The 19,405-nt window shown below is 39.1% G+C and overlaps 2 protein-coding genes across 6 annotated transcripts in view; one reads left to right on the top strand and one right to left on the bottom strand.

Moving 5' to 3' along the window:
- The window catches only part of fgf13a (fibroblast growth factor 13a), a 117,488-nt gene extending 104,981 nt beyond the window's left edge, over positions 1–12,507 (bottom strand). Inside the window, exons 1-2 of one of the 4 annotated variants that reach the window (XM_044363267.1) lie at positions 12,468–12,507; positions 2,389–2,551 (exon numbers count right to left, since the gene is read on the bottom strand). In XM_044363267.1, the coding sequence (XP_044219202.1) occupies positions 2,389–2,437 (49 nt within the window). In that variant the 5' untranslated portion in view covers positions 2,438–2,551; positions 12,468–12,507. Of the gene's footprint in view, positions 1–2,388; positions 2,552–2,837; positions 3,463–4,859; positions 5,175–12,467 lie in introns of those variants that run through there. The other 3 variants (XM_044363269.1, XM_044363265.1, XM_044363266.1) reach the window with 3 other exon arrangements.
- f9a (coagulation factor IXa) lies at positions 11,324–18,703 on the top strand. Of its 2 annotated transcripts, none has more exons than XM_044363264.1 (8): positions 11,324–12,337; positions 15,829–15,998; positions 16,087–16,111; positions 16,479–16,592; positions 17,006–17,140; positions 17,242–17,537; positions 17,672–17,795; positions 17,988–18,703. In XM_044363264.1, exons 3-8 carry the CDS (start codon positions 16,087–16,089, stop codon positions 18,575–18,577), a joined length of 1,284 nt encoding a protein of 427 aa, XP_044219199.1. In that variant the 5' UTR covers positions 11,324–12,337; positions 15,829–15,998; the 3' UTR covers positions 18,578–18,703. The 2 variants fall into 2 exon arrangements, with proteins under 2 accessions (XP_044219199.1, XP_044219198.1); XM_044363263.1 differs by lacking the exon at positions 11,324–12,337 and adding an exon at positions 15,480–15,596.
- The last annotated feature ends 702 nt before the right edge of the window (positions 18,704–19,405 follow it).

Genomic DNA, 19,405 nt, shown 5'->3' with positions numbered 1-19,405 from the left:
ACTGATTTTCCCTGCGCAATTCCCTGCTCCTGTGCCACTCAAGTCTCTGATGGAGAGCCGCTGGCACCGAGTGACCCTCTCAGTGATGCGGATAGTGAACTGCAGTTTTATTTTTTTTTCCTTCACTAAAATTGGAAGGCAGCAGAGACACATCAGCTTTTGGCTTTCAGCTGTGCATCTATGATACTAAACCGTGCTTTGTTGAATTTTCTTGGTTAAGGGTTGTTTTTTTGTCTCATCTGGGAGTTTTGGAGATAGTGCTGCCCCGGGGCTTAAATGAGTCAGCCATTCACACATGCCATTGATTTCCAGAGGGAGATGAGAGGGAAGTTGCTGTGGAGGTTAATCTTAGAATCAATTCTTTTGAGCATATTTTTTCTCACTGTATTGTCAGCACAACATGCCAGGCTGGTATCTCTATCCTGACAGTGCTGTTTTATTTAGTTTTTGCATTATTAGTTTTATTACACTTATATGTCAGGGATCGCGTACAAAAGACGGTACACAAAGAGAAGAGATGCTCTGCACCAGATTTAGCTTTGCACTTCCTGGACTGGTAGAATATTAAAAAGTATATGATAGGTAGATGATAAAATAATTATTGTCATCTCTAAAACTGAGAAGTTTGATGGAGGGGTACAGTAAATGCATCATCATTAACATAAAAAGGGGGATAACTAAACATAAAATAAAGGCCTATTCTGTAATCTTCATCACAAACAGTACCAGTCAAAAGTTTGGACACACCTTCCCATTCACTTTAATGAGGAAGTGTGTCCAAACTTTTGACCGGTACTGTATATATTTTTGAAAAAGTGACTTAAACAAACATGAAATTAAACTGAGCTTAAATGATATTTTATTATTTTTTAGGTCATGTAGTTTTGTCAAGGCTGAGTGTTACAATTAATCAATAGATGAATGACGGTGGTGAGTGAACACTGCATCAATAAGATGCTATAAAAAGATAAAGTAATCGTATCTCAAAAGTTCATTATCCATGAATTATCGGCCTCTAAGCCGCTCGTACTGTAATTCTGGAGGATGATAACGTGAATGACCTATAAATGAAATAAATGTAAAGAGCAACTAAATAAAGGTTTCTGCACACCGGCTGTGTGTAGTGGTATCTGTAGTGTCATCAGTATGTACCACCTATAGTAACATAAACGTGCCACGTCATCACTTGTAGCAGTGCTGCCAAAATAAGCCAATTAGCGTTATTGATTTGTAGCGAGCATCTTAAAGAGAGCCAGAACCTGACAACACTGGAGATCCAATTGAATCGCTATACTGTAAATAAACAGGAAGGCTGCAATGGGCGAGCTGCCACATTGTAAATACAGGTTATTATAATACACGCAGGAAAGTCTTGTTTGTACATTGACCATAAAAAATATCTTCAGGCAATAGAAAGTCATGATTCTTGACTTCAATGAAGACTACAAAGACAACAGAACAATGTAGGATTTTTGGAAGGTGAGAATTGTCTCCTATAGAAACAAATTTACTGACGCAAATCAAATGCTTTATTGTCAACCACCACATGCTTTATTTATTTATTTATTTATTTATTTACTCTTAATTGTTTCATAGAAAAGCCGAACATCAAGACAAAGGTGCTGTAATGTGTGCGCCAGTGCGTAAAGTGTCGTGCACATCCCCGGTGTATGGAGCGGTTACGATGATCAGTCCCGCCAGGTTTCTCTGGCAACCCTGTCTCCGCTCTGTCTCCATGGCAATGGATAGGCAGTTTACTTCCTTTTTTATGAGAGGTAAAAGGGCCTGATTCTTGTACACCATATAGGTCATAAACTCGGGCTACTGGAGCGAAAGAGGCTGACTCCCTGATTGTACAGATGTGCTGAGAATTGTGCTGCTCAGTATGCGGATAAGGTGCGAGCAAGAAACACAAAGGGACATTTCAACAGGATGCCACTCACACAATGGGACACCGCTGTCATCATTTCAACATTAATGGTTACTTTGAGTGTAAAAAAAAATCTTTTTCATCGCAATCTGTGACACCGTAGAATACTGGTATGCAACAGAATGATGCTTCGCTTTGTGTGTAATTGCCTCTCTTTGTTTTTGACGATTACCAAGTCAATGCAAGTAAAAGCATGTGATCTCAAACCAACACATCGTGCAGCATATAGGCCTACAGCAGCACCTGCTTAGATCTCAAACAGCAGTATCCACATGCACCGTGCTGGAGATGGCTCACCATCAGTGGCTGCTATTGTTTTCAATGACCTCAAAGGGTGATTTGAGCACCATGCAGGGAATGAATGGGTGCGTGGTCCGCGTCAGGGGGGAGGAAAAAAAACAACAACCTGTGATTTAGGGGCAAAGCAGTCTTTGTGCAAGGCAAGGCTCGCCTCTTACCCTTGGAAGCATCCTTGTCTTCTTTAGGCTTCGCCACTTTTCCGCTCATAGATCCCAGTTTGGATGTGTAATTCCCGATTTAGACAAGAATCGAAATCCTTTTAATTGCTGACTGTCCTCAATGAAATCCTTACCAAAGGTTCCAGGTGCTGAGATAAGGGTTCTGTGAAGAGAGAAATATTCATCATATAATCACATTTTTTTCTTCTTCAATAACACAAGAGCTGCGTTTGATGTTAGAGAGGGGGGCAAATGACGAGACAATGGGCTGTGGGAGCTACAAGCTGTTTATCAATTGGATATCAATGAAAACTAGTAATTCTCTATGAACACATTCACACGACAAAGAGCCCATATAATAAACACCAGGAATCAGCCTATGGTGCATGTCTATCGTTGCCTTTCCACTTTACAAAAAAAAAAAAAAAGAAAAGCACGCTTTAACCTACCTTATCTCCTCCACGTTTTCCGCTACATCAATGCACATTGATGAAAGGAAACGCTCACACCATGAATCCCGTTATGTTGTATACAAAAAAAAAATCACGACCCGCTTTACAGTGACAAAGGAGAGGAGCAAAAAAAGCTGCGAAATGGAGAGCAGGGTTTTGTGTTGTTTTTTTTTTCCAGGGGGGGTTCAGTCAACGTTGAAAAGAAAGAATACAAGTCAAAACACTGGACTGTCCTATCTACAAACAAACCCCTGGAGAAATGCCATCCGGTGTTGCTCCTGCGACCAGGTTTTCTTGTCTGAGGCTTTTTTTTTTGTCCACTGACGAGCTCTGCTCCTCTAAACGCTCGGCAGGCAGAATCAACAGGATACACAACGTGAGAGCGCTTCCCCTCGCTTACAGCGCCGATTCACACCGTGGACATTTGGTTTTTTTGACTTCAGTTATCGCTGCTGTGGCGAAAACGAAGCCGCTCCATCCGTTCATGCAGAGGCCGTGTAAAAGCTGTGTGTGTGTGTGTGTGTGTGTGTGTGTGTGTGGTCGACGCGGTGGAGAATTAAAGCAGGAGGCTGTGCTGCATGGTGCACACCATCTTTGCTGTTGCTCTCATTCAATAGCCTTTGCGGAGCTCTGCGTTCTCCCATTCACACAGGCTGCAGGCTGCGCATTTTCCTCTCATAAAAGATCAGAGTTGTTTTCTTTCTGACTTCATGAAGTGCATGAGATGTTTGACTATTTTTGCAACAAATGGGCAACTTGAGGAGAAAAAGGATGACACGAAAATCGTATTTTGTGGTTTATAATATAGATTAATGAGATAGTTTATAGTGGAAAACTTTGTTGCACTGAAAACGTAATATTTCAGTAAAATTGAAAAGGCTTAGCCTGTAAGAATCATTTATGCTGCCCAGTAAGGTTATGAAGTGTTTATTGCACATGATATCCACTAATACTAGTGTTATGTAAAATAGAATAACTTGATAAGTGTCATTTTTGTGAAAATGACAACTTGGTTCAGCTAATGCCATCAAATCAGTCATAACTTTTTCTAAAAGTATCTGTTCTTTGAGCTTGTTGTACATTTGGGTGTTTAAAAGTTTTTCCAATGTCTGACATTTGGATCAGCAGATAAGGTTCAGCATCAGCCAACTTCACAAAACTTTATATTGTAAATTGAAGTTCAGTATTGTAAACATTTTTATATCTAAAATAAAAAAATATGAGTCATTACAGTGTGTCACTGCAGTTTTCACTGCAAATTAAATCATTTTTAAGATACCAGCACAAAAACCTCATGCCTTTTTCAAAATATTAACACTGAAGTAGCCTCACAGTAAAATCACTGCATTGTTGTTTCTTCACTTTGTTTAAAATAAATCAGGACTGTATATCACATAACACTAAGAGAGGTAAGATTCAGTGAGTCATTTTATTTTCTAGCCAATGTAAAACATTTTGAGGTTTCTTGCCCCGGTTTTGGAATAGATATCTCTAAGATTACTGCTGCCACTCCGGTACGAGTTTCATTGTGAGCACTGAAATCCAATAAAAAAATGTTTTTCTAGAAACATCCTCCTTCTTGCTTTGGATAATCCACAGATTTCACTGTGAACAGTTTTCATCAGAACTACCTTTCACCTTAGAAAATGTGAAAACTTTTGACTGTGTTGTGCAGATTATCTAGAGTAAATTTACTCTGTGCAATTCTAAAATAAAGTTTTACAACAAAACAGTGTTTTCTTATGTGTAAACAAACTGTTCCTGCACAAGGCATCGGTGTAGTGAAAGGCTATCCATCATGACATGTTTTTTTCAGAGTTACTATACTGATACTGACAACCCTGTTTACTGATTATGAAACCTATTACATGTACAGTAGGATGTTGTCCAGAAATGTGTTTGTTTTTAAACATGACTTTAACATAATCCTTTATTAACAATATCAACAAGCTTAAGTTTTCTTTGTGTGACTCGGTATATTCACAATGTCAAACATTACACAGTATACGGGCTCCTTACCTTTAAATCTGATAAGATGAAGCCTAAAAGTGACACCTCATCCTTCATTTGTACTTTCACCAAAGCGTCCAGTTCCAAATGGCAAGTGAGCTTCGCTGACGGACGAAAATCCAAATTGTTTTCAGGCCACTTAATCCACGAAGGTCACTATACTTTTTACAATAATGAGTATTATTGTTATCCTCTTTCATTGAGAAACCCCGGTCCAATCCCAGTCTGATCTTTTCGGGCTTTATGTTACATTTCTTGGCCCTGAAAGCCTGTAGCACTCAGTGGCAGCAGAGGAAAAAGACCTGCGGCTTGAGGGTTACGGGATCTAGAGTATATGCTTGCTATTTTTAGAAGAAATTGGACTCCTTTCAAACTTTCTTCACATGCTCAAATCTTCCTGAGACGTCTGGGGCACACTGTGGTCTGTTTGGTCTGTTTCAGTGAGTGGCTCTGGCCTCAAATGGTCAAATCATTATGGTTTTAAAACCACACTGACTTTGAGTTCAGTTTTATTATCACTCTGTCTGCTCATTACTTCGAACTACGCTTAAGTGTCTAACATATGAGGATAACTGAAAACATGTTGAGGTGCAGTCGTACAGCATTCTTGATCTTTTTATTGTTGTATTGTCACTTTTTCTGTCACAGGCCATTGTGTGATGATTTACATATATTTCATATGAAACCTGAACAATTCTGAGGCCAAAATGGTTTACAATATAAAAACATTGTATATCCTATTTTATGTACATACTTTTTTGTTTTAGATCTCATGTTTAATATCTTTGTTATATGATAAGACTGACTATCTTCAAACTTTTGTTTTATGCTGATCAAGTAATTCACCCTCTCCTTCCAGCTTTATTTTAGCCCCTTTACAGTGTGGGGTCCAGTGGTTAATGCTATTTTTCTTTCATGGAAATAACTCTGTCCTTGTCCATGAGCCTTTTTCTTGTTACAGATTTGAAATGATAATCTCTTGTGAACAGGAGCAACTTCATTCACTACTTTCAGTCCCTTTGGTTTCAGACACACTGTGCATTTTTTTGGGGACTAAGTGTATTGATTCATTTCTTCATCTTAAATCATGAGATCTGACAGCTCATTAGCATTCACAGACAAAAGAGAAGGGTTATGATTTATGATAGAAGCTATCTTGGAGCTGGAGGTCAGGGAGGTTACGCGGAGGGGGAAGAGGAGGGGTCAGTTACTGCTTGTCTTAGTGATGCAATCTCTCAGCCTACCAAAACATCATATGATATGTATACAAAGCCTGCACATAAAAACAGTCAGAGCTGGGGCACTTACTTACACTATAGTAAGTGAAACACTGACTACAAATGAATGAAATAATTTTCACCTAAATGTAAATAATATTATTTAAATAATTTAAATGTAAACATAATATAAACCAAAGCTTAACCTCAAAAACTAAGTCAAAACTTGCCAAAACACAGACAGCAGTTTCAAGGTTCTCTAGCAAAGAAATGAGTGGTATTGTTTCAACATGTAGGGCCATCACTTTTCATGGAATTGTGAGTTTTTTGTGGAATGCATACTATAATTAAAGCCATGAAAATATGTACAACAAATCCTTGTGTTGTATATACTGTTGAGCTAGTAAAATATCATGCACAGACTGAACAAATGTACAAGAACTCAGGAAGAAGCAGTGATGGATGGGGGCACACAGTGTAACAAAATATATTTTAAATTATGCATGCATGCCCAAAAATGTACTTTTAACGTTTTATGTGGCATTTTTTTGTGTTTAGGTGATAAGACGAGATGTTTACTGAGAAATTTTTTGGAATAATATCATCACAAGTCTCCCAGAATGGCAGTGCTGGTGACTCCTCCCTGAACTGATGACTTGAGGTAGAGCTCTGGTTCACCAGCAGGCCATGGGCATGTATGTTGGGAATGACGAATAAGCAGCGAGGGTTAGAGAGAGTGTAAATGTCAACGGGTTGTGTTCCCACTGTGTCCATGGCCTGTGGCCCCCTTTGACCTTTCCAGCAGGGCAACACACTACAGTGCTACATTCACCCCCAGCCTGTTTAAAGCACTGCCCTGCAGCCTAGTTACTACAGCACAAACAAATCCCTGACACACACTCTGTCAACTCTGATGTCACATCATAGGCTGTGTCCACTAATGCCACAGAATAACCCTGAATCACTTGTTTGTTTGCTGATTGCAGGATTTCTGCATGAAAATGCATCATCATCTTAAACTCACGCTGCCCCCCACACACATGCACACAGTCAGCAAACTGCTTTAGTTATTGTTTAGTGGCATGTGTAACCGTTTCCTTTGATAAATGTGACCCTGATATGCATGCACCTAATAAGCTTAGCAGTTGTTGCTCCAAGATATGCAAACTATGAACTGAGTAGAAGTAGAAGAACTAAGTAGCTCTGATTACTGTAGTAGATAAGTTACTGATTATCATATTGTTTTATAATTTTATTGATGTTTTATGAAACATCAATTAAAATGTTAAGGGGCAAGAGACGTAATGGGTTTTTTTATAGCCTACCTATTCTCAGAAAGATATTTATGTAAATTACATAAAGTTGATAATAAGTCTACTGCATAAATCCTTTTAAAACAAGAATTATTCTGGCTTACATGAAAATGTATTCTTAAACATACTCTCATACAGAGTGAGAGAGGTTTTTGAAAAGAGAACTGAAGAGAGAAAGAAACTGAAGAGACTGCAGTCTCATGGATTTCCTCCAGATTAGAGCTGCAGTGATTAGTCGATGAATCGATCAAATCTGCAACTATTCTGATAATCAAATAATCGTTTTAGTAATTTTGTTTTAAAAATGTGTCATAAATGATAATAAACTACGTATCTTTGGATTTTGGACTGTTGATTGGACAAAACATGACACTGAAAGATGTCACCTTGGGTGCAAAGGCAAAACAGGCATTTTTCACTATTTTCTGTCATTTTACAGACAAAACCATTAAGTCGGAAATCACTGTCAGATTAATCAATAATAAAAATAATTGTTAGTTACAGCCCTACTCCGGGTGCCATGGTTTCTTCCAACATTTGTTATATTTGGGTGTGTTTTAGTTATCTTTACTATCAGAGTAATTCTGACAAACCCTTATTTGTCCCAGATTCTTAATAGGCTGATTTAAGCTTTGTCACAGCTATTACTGTACAGCATAGATTATTAATGCCATGATAGTGAGGTCATACACTGCATGTAATATAGTGTAATGTAATCACAATGTACTGTATGCTTGTCAGGCAAACATTAAACAAAATTAACATATTGTCTTATTTTAGCACTGGATTTAAAAAACATGTTGTGTTCCAGTGGCAAATATTCATGCTATTTTGTCCATGCACCATGTACAATATAGGCATTACTTCATCACAATTGTAATGACATTACATGTCTTTAATCAGATATCTCTCAATGGAAATTATGTACATGAAGCTCCTCATATTTCTGAATAGAATCTGAAAAGCAATTCAGACTCTTGGCCCTCTTCTTTTACAAAGTGTGTATTTGTCATGGCAGTCAGTTCAAAATCAATTTCCTACCTCATCGGCACACAGAGCTGATTTATAAATCAGTTGCATAGGATGACTTAGTAACACTAGACCAATAGTGAAGGAGCCGCTTGATTTGTAACTTAGCTGGACTGAAAATCACCCAAAGTGATATTTGTAGATGGGCCTGTGCGGATGCTGGGAGGAATAAGTCCTAAACTCATACTCTGGGACAGGTGGTGGGGTGTTGGAGGGTGATTAATGCCCCAATATTGTGCAGCGGGGTTAGTCGTCTGCCTCTGATTGTAGGTGTTTGCCTGATTCAAGCTCTGAATGTGGCTGATAAGGTAATCAGGGTCTGTTACAGGGATGCTGTTGTCAGTGGATACAGGCTGGAGGTCTGGAAGTGTTTATAGAATTTGTGTCTGTATTTTGTGTAATGTGGTGGGTGGGATTTACCGCAACAAATCTTTTCTCTCACAGTCAAAATGTGCCTCAAGTTTTATTAATCATTATATGACATTCACTCTTATCAGAGAATTGCAGGTTTACCGGTCATTTAGTTAATATGGGACATGGAAACTATGGAAAAAGATTTGAAAATACTTGGCAAGTTGTTATAGTAGTTATATTGTCATATGTGTTAGACCTCAAGCAAAGCAAATGAAATATTCACATGTTGAAATTGTAAATGAATATAATGCATACTATAAAAGTGTTAGAGCATTTGTGTGTGTGTGTGTGTGTGTGTGTGTGTGTGTGTGTGTGTGTGTTCACGGGCTCGCGCATAAAAGTGATGGATTTCATCAAACACTACTCATTTATCTGGGAGCCTCACAGAGCTCAAGCGCACTGACCTCAGTCTCAAAGGTCAGAATTGGGTCAGCAAGTTATTTCAAAACTAAAGAGGTCAGGGTCGAAAGGTGCAACATGATGTCGTATTTCTGTCACATCTCCCTTTAACACACCACATAATTGACTTGGCTGCTGCCCAGATTGCATTTTTATATCTCTCATGACACAGAGTCAGGGTATATTTCAGCTGTGGGACAGATGATCTACATGTATTCAGTGCAGAGGAATAACAGCAGCTGATACCCTGCCATTTAGCTCTGGTGATGAAGTCTTCATCAGTCCGCTGGCAGATGAGTTAATAGCACCTGAGGCATGTTTTACTACCTTTAAAGTAGTTTCATTTGATTTATTATTGTGAAAAATTCATTTGATTCCATTTCCACTTAATTGGCTCTGCCCAATGTAGCTTTTTGCAAACTCATTTTTGACATTCAGCAGAAAAACAGTGAGCTTCGCGGGCACTTTCTGACCAGGAGGGATGGGAGCTCCACTTTTCATTAACGGTGGCTGAACATGCCTGAGCCGGCAGCGTCTGTCAGCTCGGCTGCATCACGGCTCACAGAGCCAGGAATGGATTTGAGCTCTTATTTCACAGGGAACTCACAATAGTGCTGTTTCTGGGTCACTGTTGGCAAAACTAAGATGGCTAATTACATATAACCCACATTTAACCTCACATTAAACCTTTACCTTAGCATTGGCTTATTATGTGTCTTCATTCATCCCACACCTGCAGCTTGTAAACAGCTTTGGATAAACATGCACCCATAAATGATGCATTTAGAAATGTAGCTAAACTTGTGAACTAATTAAACCAAGCATTACTGGGTCACTGACCCATTTAGCTTTACCTTGTTTTAAAAGCTCAGTATGGAATCCATACAAGAGTGGAAAAACAGCTTTAGTGCATTTTACTGACATTTTAATACATGAATTTACTTTAAATAATGATATACAGGAACAAATCAATCCACGAAATATGAAATTTAAAATGTCAAAATGAAATATTGCCAGACTGTTTACCTTTCCAATACGATTACAAATGCATTATGGGTTTTAAATATCCTTTCTTTGTATGTTTTACTGGCATGATTTCATCTGAAAGGCCTCCAGCAGGATCTATTTAAGACTATTGGACTGTGACTAGTGTTGTGAGCGTCTGAATGCAAACACTGCCTCTCCGTCTTCGGCAAAATATCAAGCCAATTGTTAAAATGTCAGAGTGTTTGGCTTGGTTGGGACGCATGTGGGCAAGCGGGGGAATGGGTGTGAAACGTCAGGCTTTCAAATTACAGAAATGACTGTACTAATTAACAGAGCGAGGCTCTCAAATATCACATTAATGTCAATGACTTTATCCAGAGGAGGGGGTGATGGGGGTGGAGGGGGGAGGTAGCGCTTTGAGGCCCGCAGTCCTTCCTCTTACAGCTCACATCATAGGAGCTCCCTGTGGATATTACTGTACTGCACAAGTGTGATGAGAGACGGCCAGTAACAGAAGTCTAGATTCAGTCTTTGAGTATCAAACAGATATCATATTTCTCTTTTATTATCACTACATTATAACTCCCTGATTCAATGCCACTGAAACAGCCATAATAATGACAATATCAGCCATAGTTTCAGAGATGTACATCGCAGAGAAGAAAGTTCATCTGCCCTCTGAAAGTGGTTGAAAAATAGATAATTTCAGGCAGATGAATCACTTCTACTTCCTAAAACCTGAGAAACAGAAACCAAAGTCGTCAGTATCAGTGTTGCTTTAAAGAAATAGTTCAACATTTTGGGAACCACACTCACTTGTTTGCTTGTCGAGAGTTAGATGAGAAGAACGACACCACTCATATCTGTCTGTTAAATATAAAACTACAGCCAGGACTGGAGACAGTTCTCTTAGCTTAGCACAAAGACTAGAAATTGGGGAGAAACAGCTAGCCTGGCCAGTTTTGTTGTTGCCACGAGGCTGCCAGGAACCCAAGAAGTTACTGCACCCAACCAAGAAGTAGTCCAGTCCACAACCTCCAGTTAAACCACAAATTGTCATTCTTACACTTCAGATTTTTTTAAGTGCCTGCTGGCTATATTTAACTCATATTATGCTGACAAATATGAGTGACGTTGATCTCTCTGGAAGAAATCGATTAGGCATATTTTCCCAAATGTCAAACAATTCCTCCGAACATACCTTATTCTATGAGTTTTCAGTGATTTAATTTGCCTGTTTTATCTTCATATTTTTTTCCAGAAGAATACTGTTCCCACAATATAATTACACCCTCTCCCCATCATCTCAATTTATTCCTTTTTGCAAGAGAATGGCTGCTGTTTTGCAGCAGGTTCCTTTCTGCGTCTCATGAGGATTTCACATGAAACTAACTATACATTTGCCTCTATCTGCAGATGATATTCTGTTCTCACTTCTGAAGCGCACACAATCTGTGATGATTCTGCTCGACAGCAGCTCTTCTTCTTCAGACCGCCAGCGGGCTGATTTTCCAAAACTGGCTCAGAGGGATAAAAGGTGATCGTAAACTAACCTAGATAGGCAGAGTGCTTGCATGTCACCGAGGATGTAAACAGCTAAACTTTGTTCCCTTTCTTTACATCTATATAAAGAAGCCTACACATGAGAATATTAACATTTACATGTTATGGCCCACAGAAGCCCTGAGTGTATGTACTCCTACCATAAAACCTGGAAGGAATGACTGATCTAATTAAACAGAACTCATTCCCTGTTGCCCCAAGATATTTTCTTATCATAAACATTATGTCATTCAAATGTCACCATGTACAGACTCACTAACACACTTATATTGTAGATATGCTGTTTCAACCACTGTAGTCAGTTAAAAACAAAGATCTAATCAGCTATCATAGAGGGATTAAGACAACAACAGTGTCTATGACTTTTTGTGAAGGATAGAGCATAGACTGAGTAAAAATAATGCATGTAGCCACCATGACGTCACCCATTGCTTTGTGGACTCGCGTTTTGAAGCCTCGAGTTTGGCATTTTGACCGTCGCCATCTTGGATTTTTGGAGCCAGAAGTGAGAAGGATCATATTTGGATGACAAGGTGGAGCTGACCCTAACGCTGGCTGCTATATGGTAGGCACAGTGCATGTACAGCTACAGTCTACGATTTACAGTCTATGGTTGACTGTGATAATGCTAATGCTAATGCTAATTTCCGTTAGCGAAAAACAGGCTTAAAACAATTAAAACAAAATGTACTTACTGGAGAAACTGAACATCTGACTCCTTAGAGGGTCTTTTAGTACAACCAAACAAGACTTTTTTTAGGCGACCAAAATGTTACAATTAACTTTCATGTACTGAAAACACACAGATAGGACATCTACGGCTATGCCTATACTCTGTGAATCTGGGGTGACGCCATGTTTACGTTACGTTGTCGCCGTGGTGGCGACCTGTCAATCACAGTGTAGTCACGCCCTAAAGCATACCCTGCTTTATCATCAAATTTAAATTAAATAGGACCATAATTTACAAAATGAACATCATGCTGTATTGAAGAAGACTTAAAGCTAGCGACTGAGACCATAAACTCATTATGAAACTGTTTTCTGAGGTAATAAATCAAGTGAGAAATAGGGTAATTTTCTCATAGACTTCCATACAATCGGACTTCTTTTTGGAACCAGTGGAGTCGCCACCTGCTGGCCAGGTTGAAAGCACTTCCACATTGGCTTCACTTTTCAGACCGGGAGCTACCTGCTTGCAGGCCAGACACAGTAAACCCTGATTGACACAGTGTATGACTAGGAAATCTGCATTTTGTGAGGTTTTACAACCACAGGAAGGTTTTACCACAGGAGAGCGTAAGCCCTCTGCAAATGACAACGTGTCCCTGGTGAAAGACAGAGTTTTTATTATCTGCAAGGCCCTGACTCTATCCCCCACTGTAGTGACAAATCTAATTGGAGTTGACACAGATTCCCCAGCTGTGTGGTGCTGCCCAAGAAAGAGAGCAGACAGAGATGTCAGGGAGATCTTCATAAATCAATAGCCAGTCACATACAGCTTTACTTCGGTCTATCCATCTGGGCACTCACACCGTAGTCTTGTTAGTATGCTCAACTCATAACCCAGCCAGTGAACTATAGTTGGAATACCTATGAAAAAGTATATTTGGAAAACTGCTATAATTCTGTTTTTCTAGGCAGTGAAAGTCATTTTGCGTCATCAGACCAAATCATAATATCGAGATGTAACATATAGCTGCCAAATAAATTCTTTACTCTGATATTCACCCTGGTTGGAAATGATTGAGAAGCTCCTGTATTGAGCAGACAGTGTTAATTATTCAAGTATGAATTATTCAGCCTTTGAACGATTGAATGAAATATAAATGTCTCAAGTCAATAGTTGCCAACACTCGAGAAGACTTTGGACTCCCTCTGGGGGGATTTCAGAGCCAGTGATGGGTTGCATCTTATACGCCAAACCACAAAATGACACCAGAGTTAAATCTTCGGCTGGCACACTGAATCAGCATGAGCTGCACTTCACCTTTGACCAATGTATCATCTTGGGTATTGATTGACAATACTGTGCAATTATGAAAGGGTCTAGGGAGTATAAAAAAAAGTCAGTCTCAGTCCCAAGTTTGCAAAAGTAACCACAGGTTGAAAATCAGTTCAAATGAAGTACATGCTGGTCTTGCTTGTATTGGTTTTTTTTATACATGTTGATTTGAAACACTGCATATGGGACATATAAATATTTTACACTTTTATACATTAAGGAGAACTGTTGGACAAAGCATCCGTCTTACATCATTAGGATTTTGTAAGACTGGCATGGCACACTGAATGGCATTCAGGACATAACCGTATGTTCACCATCTTCTTTAACACTTACACAAGTTTTCTTGGTGTTTTGCTAGCGTTTGTATCCAGTTCAATTAAGACTGAATGTAAAACATAGAGGAGAGTTAAAGAAAGAATGTATTAAATAGCCTATATCTAAGTCTCACATAGCACACACACACCCTAATAAACAGTTTGTTGCTTCATTGCCGCTGATTCTTGAAGTTTTTTCTTTAAACATAGATTTGGATTTATTTGTTTTCCTCAGCACTGTTGGTAATGCATCCAGTCGCTGACTGAGGGCTTTCTCTCTGCTGCAATAATAAATAATGAGCCATATGATCCCCTCACCAATCTCCATTACCATCCTGATGTGTTATGTTGAATGACAAAGGTGTGTGTACACCATCTTGTGGTGAAAAGGCCAAAGTGCATTTATTAACTTGTTTCTTTTGGCCTGGGCTCTACGCTGCTCTGGACAGGATTGCAAAATAATAACCCCCCCCCCCCAAAAAAAGGTTGGATTTATCATGAAAAGAGTGACTTCAGTTAATTTCACTTACACCATTCCACAACCATGATCAGATTAATTCAATTCTGATATAACAGTCAAGATAGCTGCATATCCACAGTTTAATCTGAGATGTTAAGCACAGACCACTTAAATTCACAATGGAGAAACCTGAGATTTAAAGAGACATATTTAATGTCCACATTAACGTAGAGCAGCACATCTTAAACACACCAAACAAAACCAAATCATTACTTGTATATCATGGATTGACAGTGTGGACTTCAAATTTAGAATAATGCCTTTTTAGCTCAATTCTTCTCTTATGTTATTAAAATATGATATCACAATAAAATGCATAACTTAAGATACATGAAGAAGAGAATATGTTGTATTATTTTTCTATGTAAAATCACACAAGTTGACTAAAGTTCTTTGCAAAAACTGTACTCTGTATTTAACAAGGCAATCCACCTGTGATAACTACATAGAAATAATGCATGTAGTTTGGTTTATAGCTTATTTATAGTGATGACAAAATGCCCTGTTTTGGTCTGTTCAGAAGATGGTAACAGCTGAGCCTAATGGTTAAGAACTGGAGCATGAAAACAGACCCAGAAAGGTTAAAATCAGGGCATACGTTGTCATAGAAACAAAAAGGCTTTTAGGAAACCCATTGGGACCTTTCTCTGAGTTATGTTCTTAGAGTAGAAAAATGTGAATTTAGATTTAACATGTGCTTTTAACTGGCTAATCCTTTATACTAGTTTACCCCACTGTTTGTTAATATACAAATAAACATACGTGCAATCACTTGAACGTGGAGTCACTTGAACATGTGGATGTTGACACAGTAGCTTTTGCCCACAGAGTCAGAATGTTTTTCTCTGATCAAACAGAGCTCTGTACTTTGGAGTGATGGCCGAGTGTGTGACCGTCGGGATATCACAGCGCTGTCGAATGGCACCAGTCTTTTTGTTTTGCCTAAATTTGCTGCTTTCACACTTTCAGCTGGGTATTGGAGGTATTATATGTTTCTTTATGACTCTTATAAATCATTTCTCTGTGACTTTGGGTTTATTTCAGCTGTTGAGTTGTCACTAAGAGTGCTAATAGTGCATGTGATGTTTGTTCTGTTTACTTTTTCACATACAAAAGAATACTAATATACTTTTACAGATTTTGTTATAACTTGTGAGTAAAAGACAGCTACTTAAACACAGACTCTGTAATTTAATTTTCCCTTTGGCCCGCAGGCCCAGTGTTTCTGTCTGGTCAAGCAGCCGACCGTGTTCTACGGAGACACAAACGCCACAACACATGTTTGTTTGAGGAGCTGCTGGAAGGCAACTTGGAGAGAGAGTGTCTGGAGGAAGTATGTGACCTGGAGGAGGCCAGGGAGACCTTTGAGGATGATGAAAAGACAGTGCGTATTTGTTTAATTTTTTTATTACTTTATACATATTCTTATCTTGGTTGGGTGTATTCATCAAAGGCTTTACTTTGTATTTTAGATGGAGTTCTGGGCAGGATATGTAGGTAAGAATGTTTAATAATTGACTTCTTCCAAAATAGACAGAAGTGAGCAGAAATGTTGCAGTGGAGGTTGTGTCTTTTTTGGTCTCATTTGTATGTTTCTTGCCATCATTTTCTAACCCCTGAAAATAGTGACCCCTGCACATCAAATAATTTCTCAAAGGACTTCTTGCCATTCCTAAATTTAATACTAAATAAGATGAGACCCCTGCTTCCAGAGTAGTTCATCTTCTAACACATACCTGCATTTCTCAAGCTTTTATGTATAAAAGAGATATTTCTGCTAAAACTTTCTTCTATGAAAACTTTGCTCTGGCAAAAATGTTATCATCTGGCTGTGTGTTAAGGTGCTGTGTCTGGATTTCCGCAGATGGCAACCAGTGTCAATCGAACCCATGTCTGAACCAGGGTACATGTAAAGACCAACTTGGCACCTACACCTGCACATGCATGTCTGGCTTCACTGGCAGGGACTGTGAGATTAGTAAGTTGAAAGTTTGAAAATGAGATTAAAAGAAATTAGATTTTAATGCTACATGACCTCAATTTGCTGAGAATATGAGATCTGATGAGATCTCAGTTTCACAGGATAAACAGCCAGATGCCTTTTTCCTGTTTTTTTATAAAGAAAATCAATGGCTCATATCCAGCATCAGTCCGGTTTTAGATTCTAAAATTAGATTGTTTCTCTGTTTGGATTTTCTAAAAACAGCAGCCAAAGTGCCCTCTCTGTGAGAAGTGACTGCATTTACCAGAACACACTTTCATTTGTCAGTGCACTAGGTTCCAGTAACCATTCAGTTACATCATACAGGTTTAATATCTGACAAAACATACAAGAACTTATATATGGTAATGCATGTCATTGTATACATCTAATAATAATTTTTTTCTCAGTTGTAGCAAAAAGATGTGATGTGAACAATGGAAACTGTATGCACTTCTGCGATTCAATGGGAACATTTGGAGCAAAATGCTCTTGTGCAACAGGATACAAGCTGGCGGAGGATGGGATCAACTGTGAACCAGAAGGTAGCGACATATTCTTAATGACATTTCTGATAAATATTATAATAATGATCCTGAATTCCACAGAATGTTCTCATGTTACTCTTCTTCTCTCACATTACTAGTTGAATTCCCTTGTGGCCAAACTGCGTTGACAACATTTGGTGCAATATCTACAAGGGTTATCCTCGCCAATGAGAGTGCAAGCCTGAACGACACAGATTCACTGACCAACATCACCACCACTACATCCCCTCCTTCAACTCCAGCCAGTACCACAACGTCTCCTCCGGCCACAAATGACCCTCTAGAAAACCAACCCAGAAAGAAACTGCCCCTGTGGGTGGACAGTGACGATGAGAGTCCATATAAACGCATTGTAGGCGGTGAAGTAGTTATCCCAGGAGAGATCCCCTGGCAGGTATTGTATGGAAGTAGAAGTAGGCCTAGTTAATGCATGTGGGCATTGTTACAGGAATGCAAGAGGGAAAAGAGAGGGCAGTATGTTCAGTTCCTCGTAGCTATTCACAGATCTGTTCTCCCTTTTCTCTCCAGGTGGCCTTGGTAGCGCTTTCCAGTGGTCACTTGTTCTGTGGGGGCACCATTCTCAGCGAACAATGGGTTATCACTGCTGCTCATTGCTTGGTGGAGTCACATGGCTCCTTCCTCATCAAAGTGGGTAAGACACAGTGCCACAGACTAGTTTTAGCTCTGCTGAAGCATGGTGGAGTATTATAGTTTTTAAAGTAATTCTTGATTTCATTCAAAGGTGGACATCTACTTTGGGATACTCCACTTCATGTTTTGTTTTATAGAGCAAATTTATTACCTATCATTGGATTGCTGATATCTGTGTCATGTCTACCTGCAGGGGAGCATAACATCTGCACCAAAGAGGAATCAGAGAGGGATTATGAAGTGTTGGAACAGCACATTCACCCACGCTACAACGCCAGCATAAGCTTGTACAACCATGATATTGCCCTGCTGTACCTCAAAAGCCCTATCGCCTTCTCCAAAACAGTGCGGCCCATCTGCATAGGACCAAGGGGCTTCACTGAATCTCTAATGAAGAACTTCTCCCCAGGGACAGTCAGCGGCTGGGGCCGAACACGCCATCTTGGAGCCACGTCTAACATGTTGCAGAAGGTTGAGGTTCCCTACACAGATCGGACAGAGTGTAAGCGCAGCAGTAGTGCCAGGATCACTCCCTTCATGTTTTGTGCAGGGTACTATAATGTGGCCAAAGATGCCTGCCAGGGGGACAGCGGAGGTCCTCACACAAACAGTATTCATGACACATGGTTTCTGACGGGCATTGTGAGCTGGGGGGAGGAATGTGCAAAGGATGGGAAATATGGTGTATACACCCGAGTGTCCCTTTACTACCCCTGGATACGCCACGTCATGGGAATAACTAAACACAGGCTGGCATTTGATGTGGATGACCCTGATCTTTGAATTTAAATATTCTAGATTTAAAAAAAATATATAACTAGTTTACAGAAGAGTTGTGTCATGTCAAATGAAATATCATTTTTTGCTTGATGCTCTTTTAATTTCATAGGATATTAAAAAATTGAAAGATGAATTGTTTGTTATAAAAATAATTTGTCCAGCAATTCATGAATCTGATGGTGAAACACTCACACAGCTGGAAGGTCACAAATTTAAACTCTGCAAAAGCCAATGTGTCCATACCTGTCAGTGTCCTTTAAAAACACTGCCAGAGCAGCAACTTCTGGATGCTGTTGCACTGACAGTGTGTGTGTGCGTGTGTGTGTGTGTGTGTGTGTGTAAAATAGATATGTAAAATACAATTTGTTAATGTATAATTTACAGTTATTGAATTCCACAACTATAGAAGTAGTAAAAATATATATCAGGGAATGTTTAAAAAGTTTGAAAGACATTTTAATGATTTAACATAACTTTATATTATGTATTAAATAAATAATGAAGATTAAAATGATAACAACAAATTCCTGTCATACCTACGATGCACTGACTGTGTACAGTTACACCAAACGCATCACTCCCATCTGCTGGTAAATAAATGTCTCACAAGCAGTGGTATTCAATAGCAGAAAAACAAAAAGCCGAAGGTATGAGCTGACCAAAACCTCACCAAAAGAGAATAATCTCTACAATTTTATTGTATGAGTGGGCCTTCATTAAAACAAGAATACTGGGGTAATAGATTAAAGGAGGGTGTATAAAACAAGTGTGCAGACATTTTTCCATTTTCTTTCTAATTATCAAATGTATGGCCTTGTTTTCATATCACCA

Source organism: Thunnus albacares, chromosome 10, assembly GCF_914725855.1.
Source record: "Thunnus albacares chromosome 10, fThuAlb1.1, whole genome shotgun sequence".
In the NCBI taxonomy this organism is placed as follows: domain Eukaryota; kingdom Metazoa; phylum Chordata; class Actinopteri; order Scombriformes; family Scombridae; genus Thunnus; species Thunnus albacares.
The sequence above is the reverse complement of the archived record's forward strand: the minus strand, read 5'-3'. Positions and strand labels throughout refer to the sequence as shown.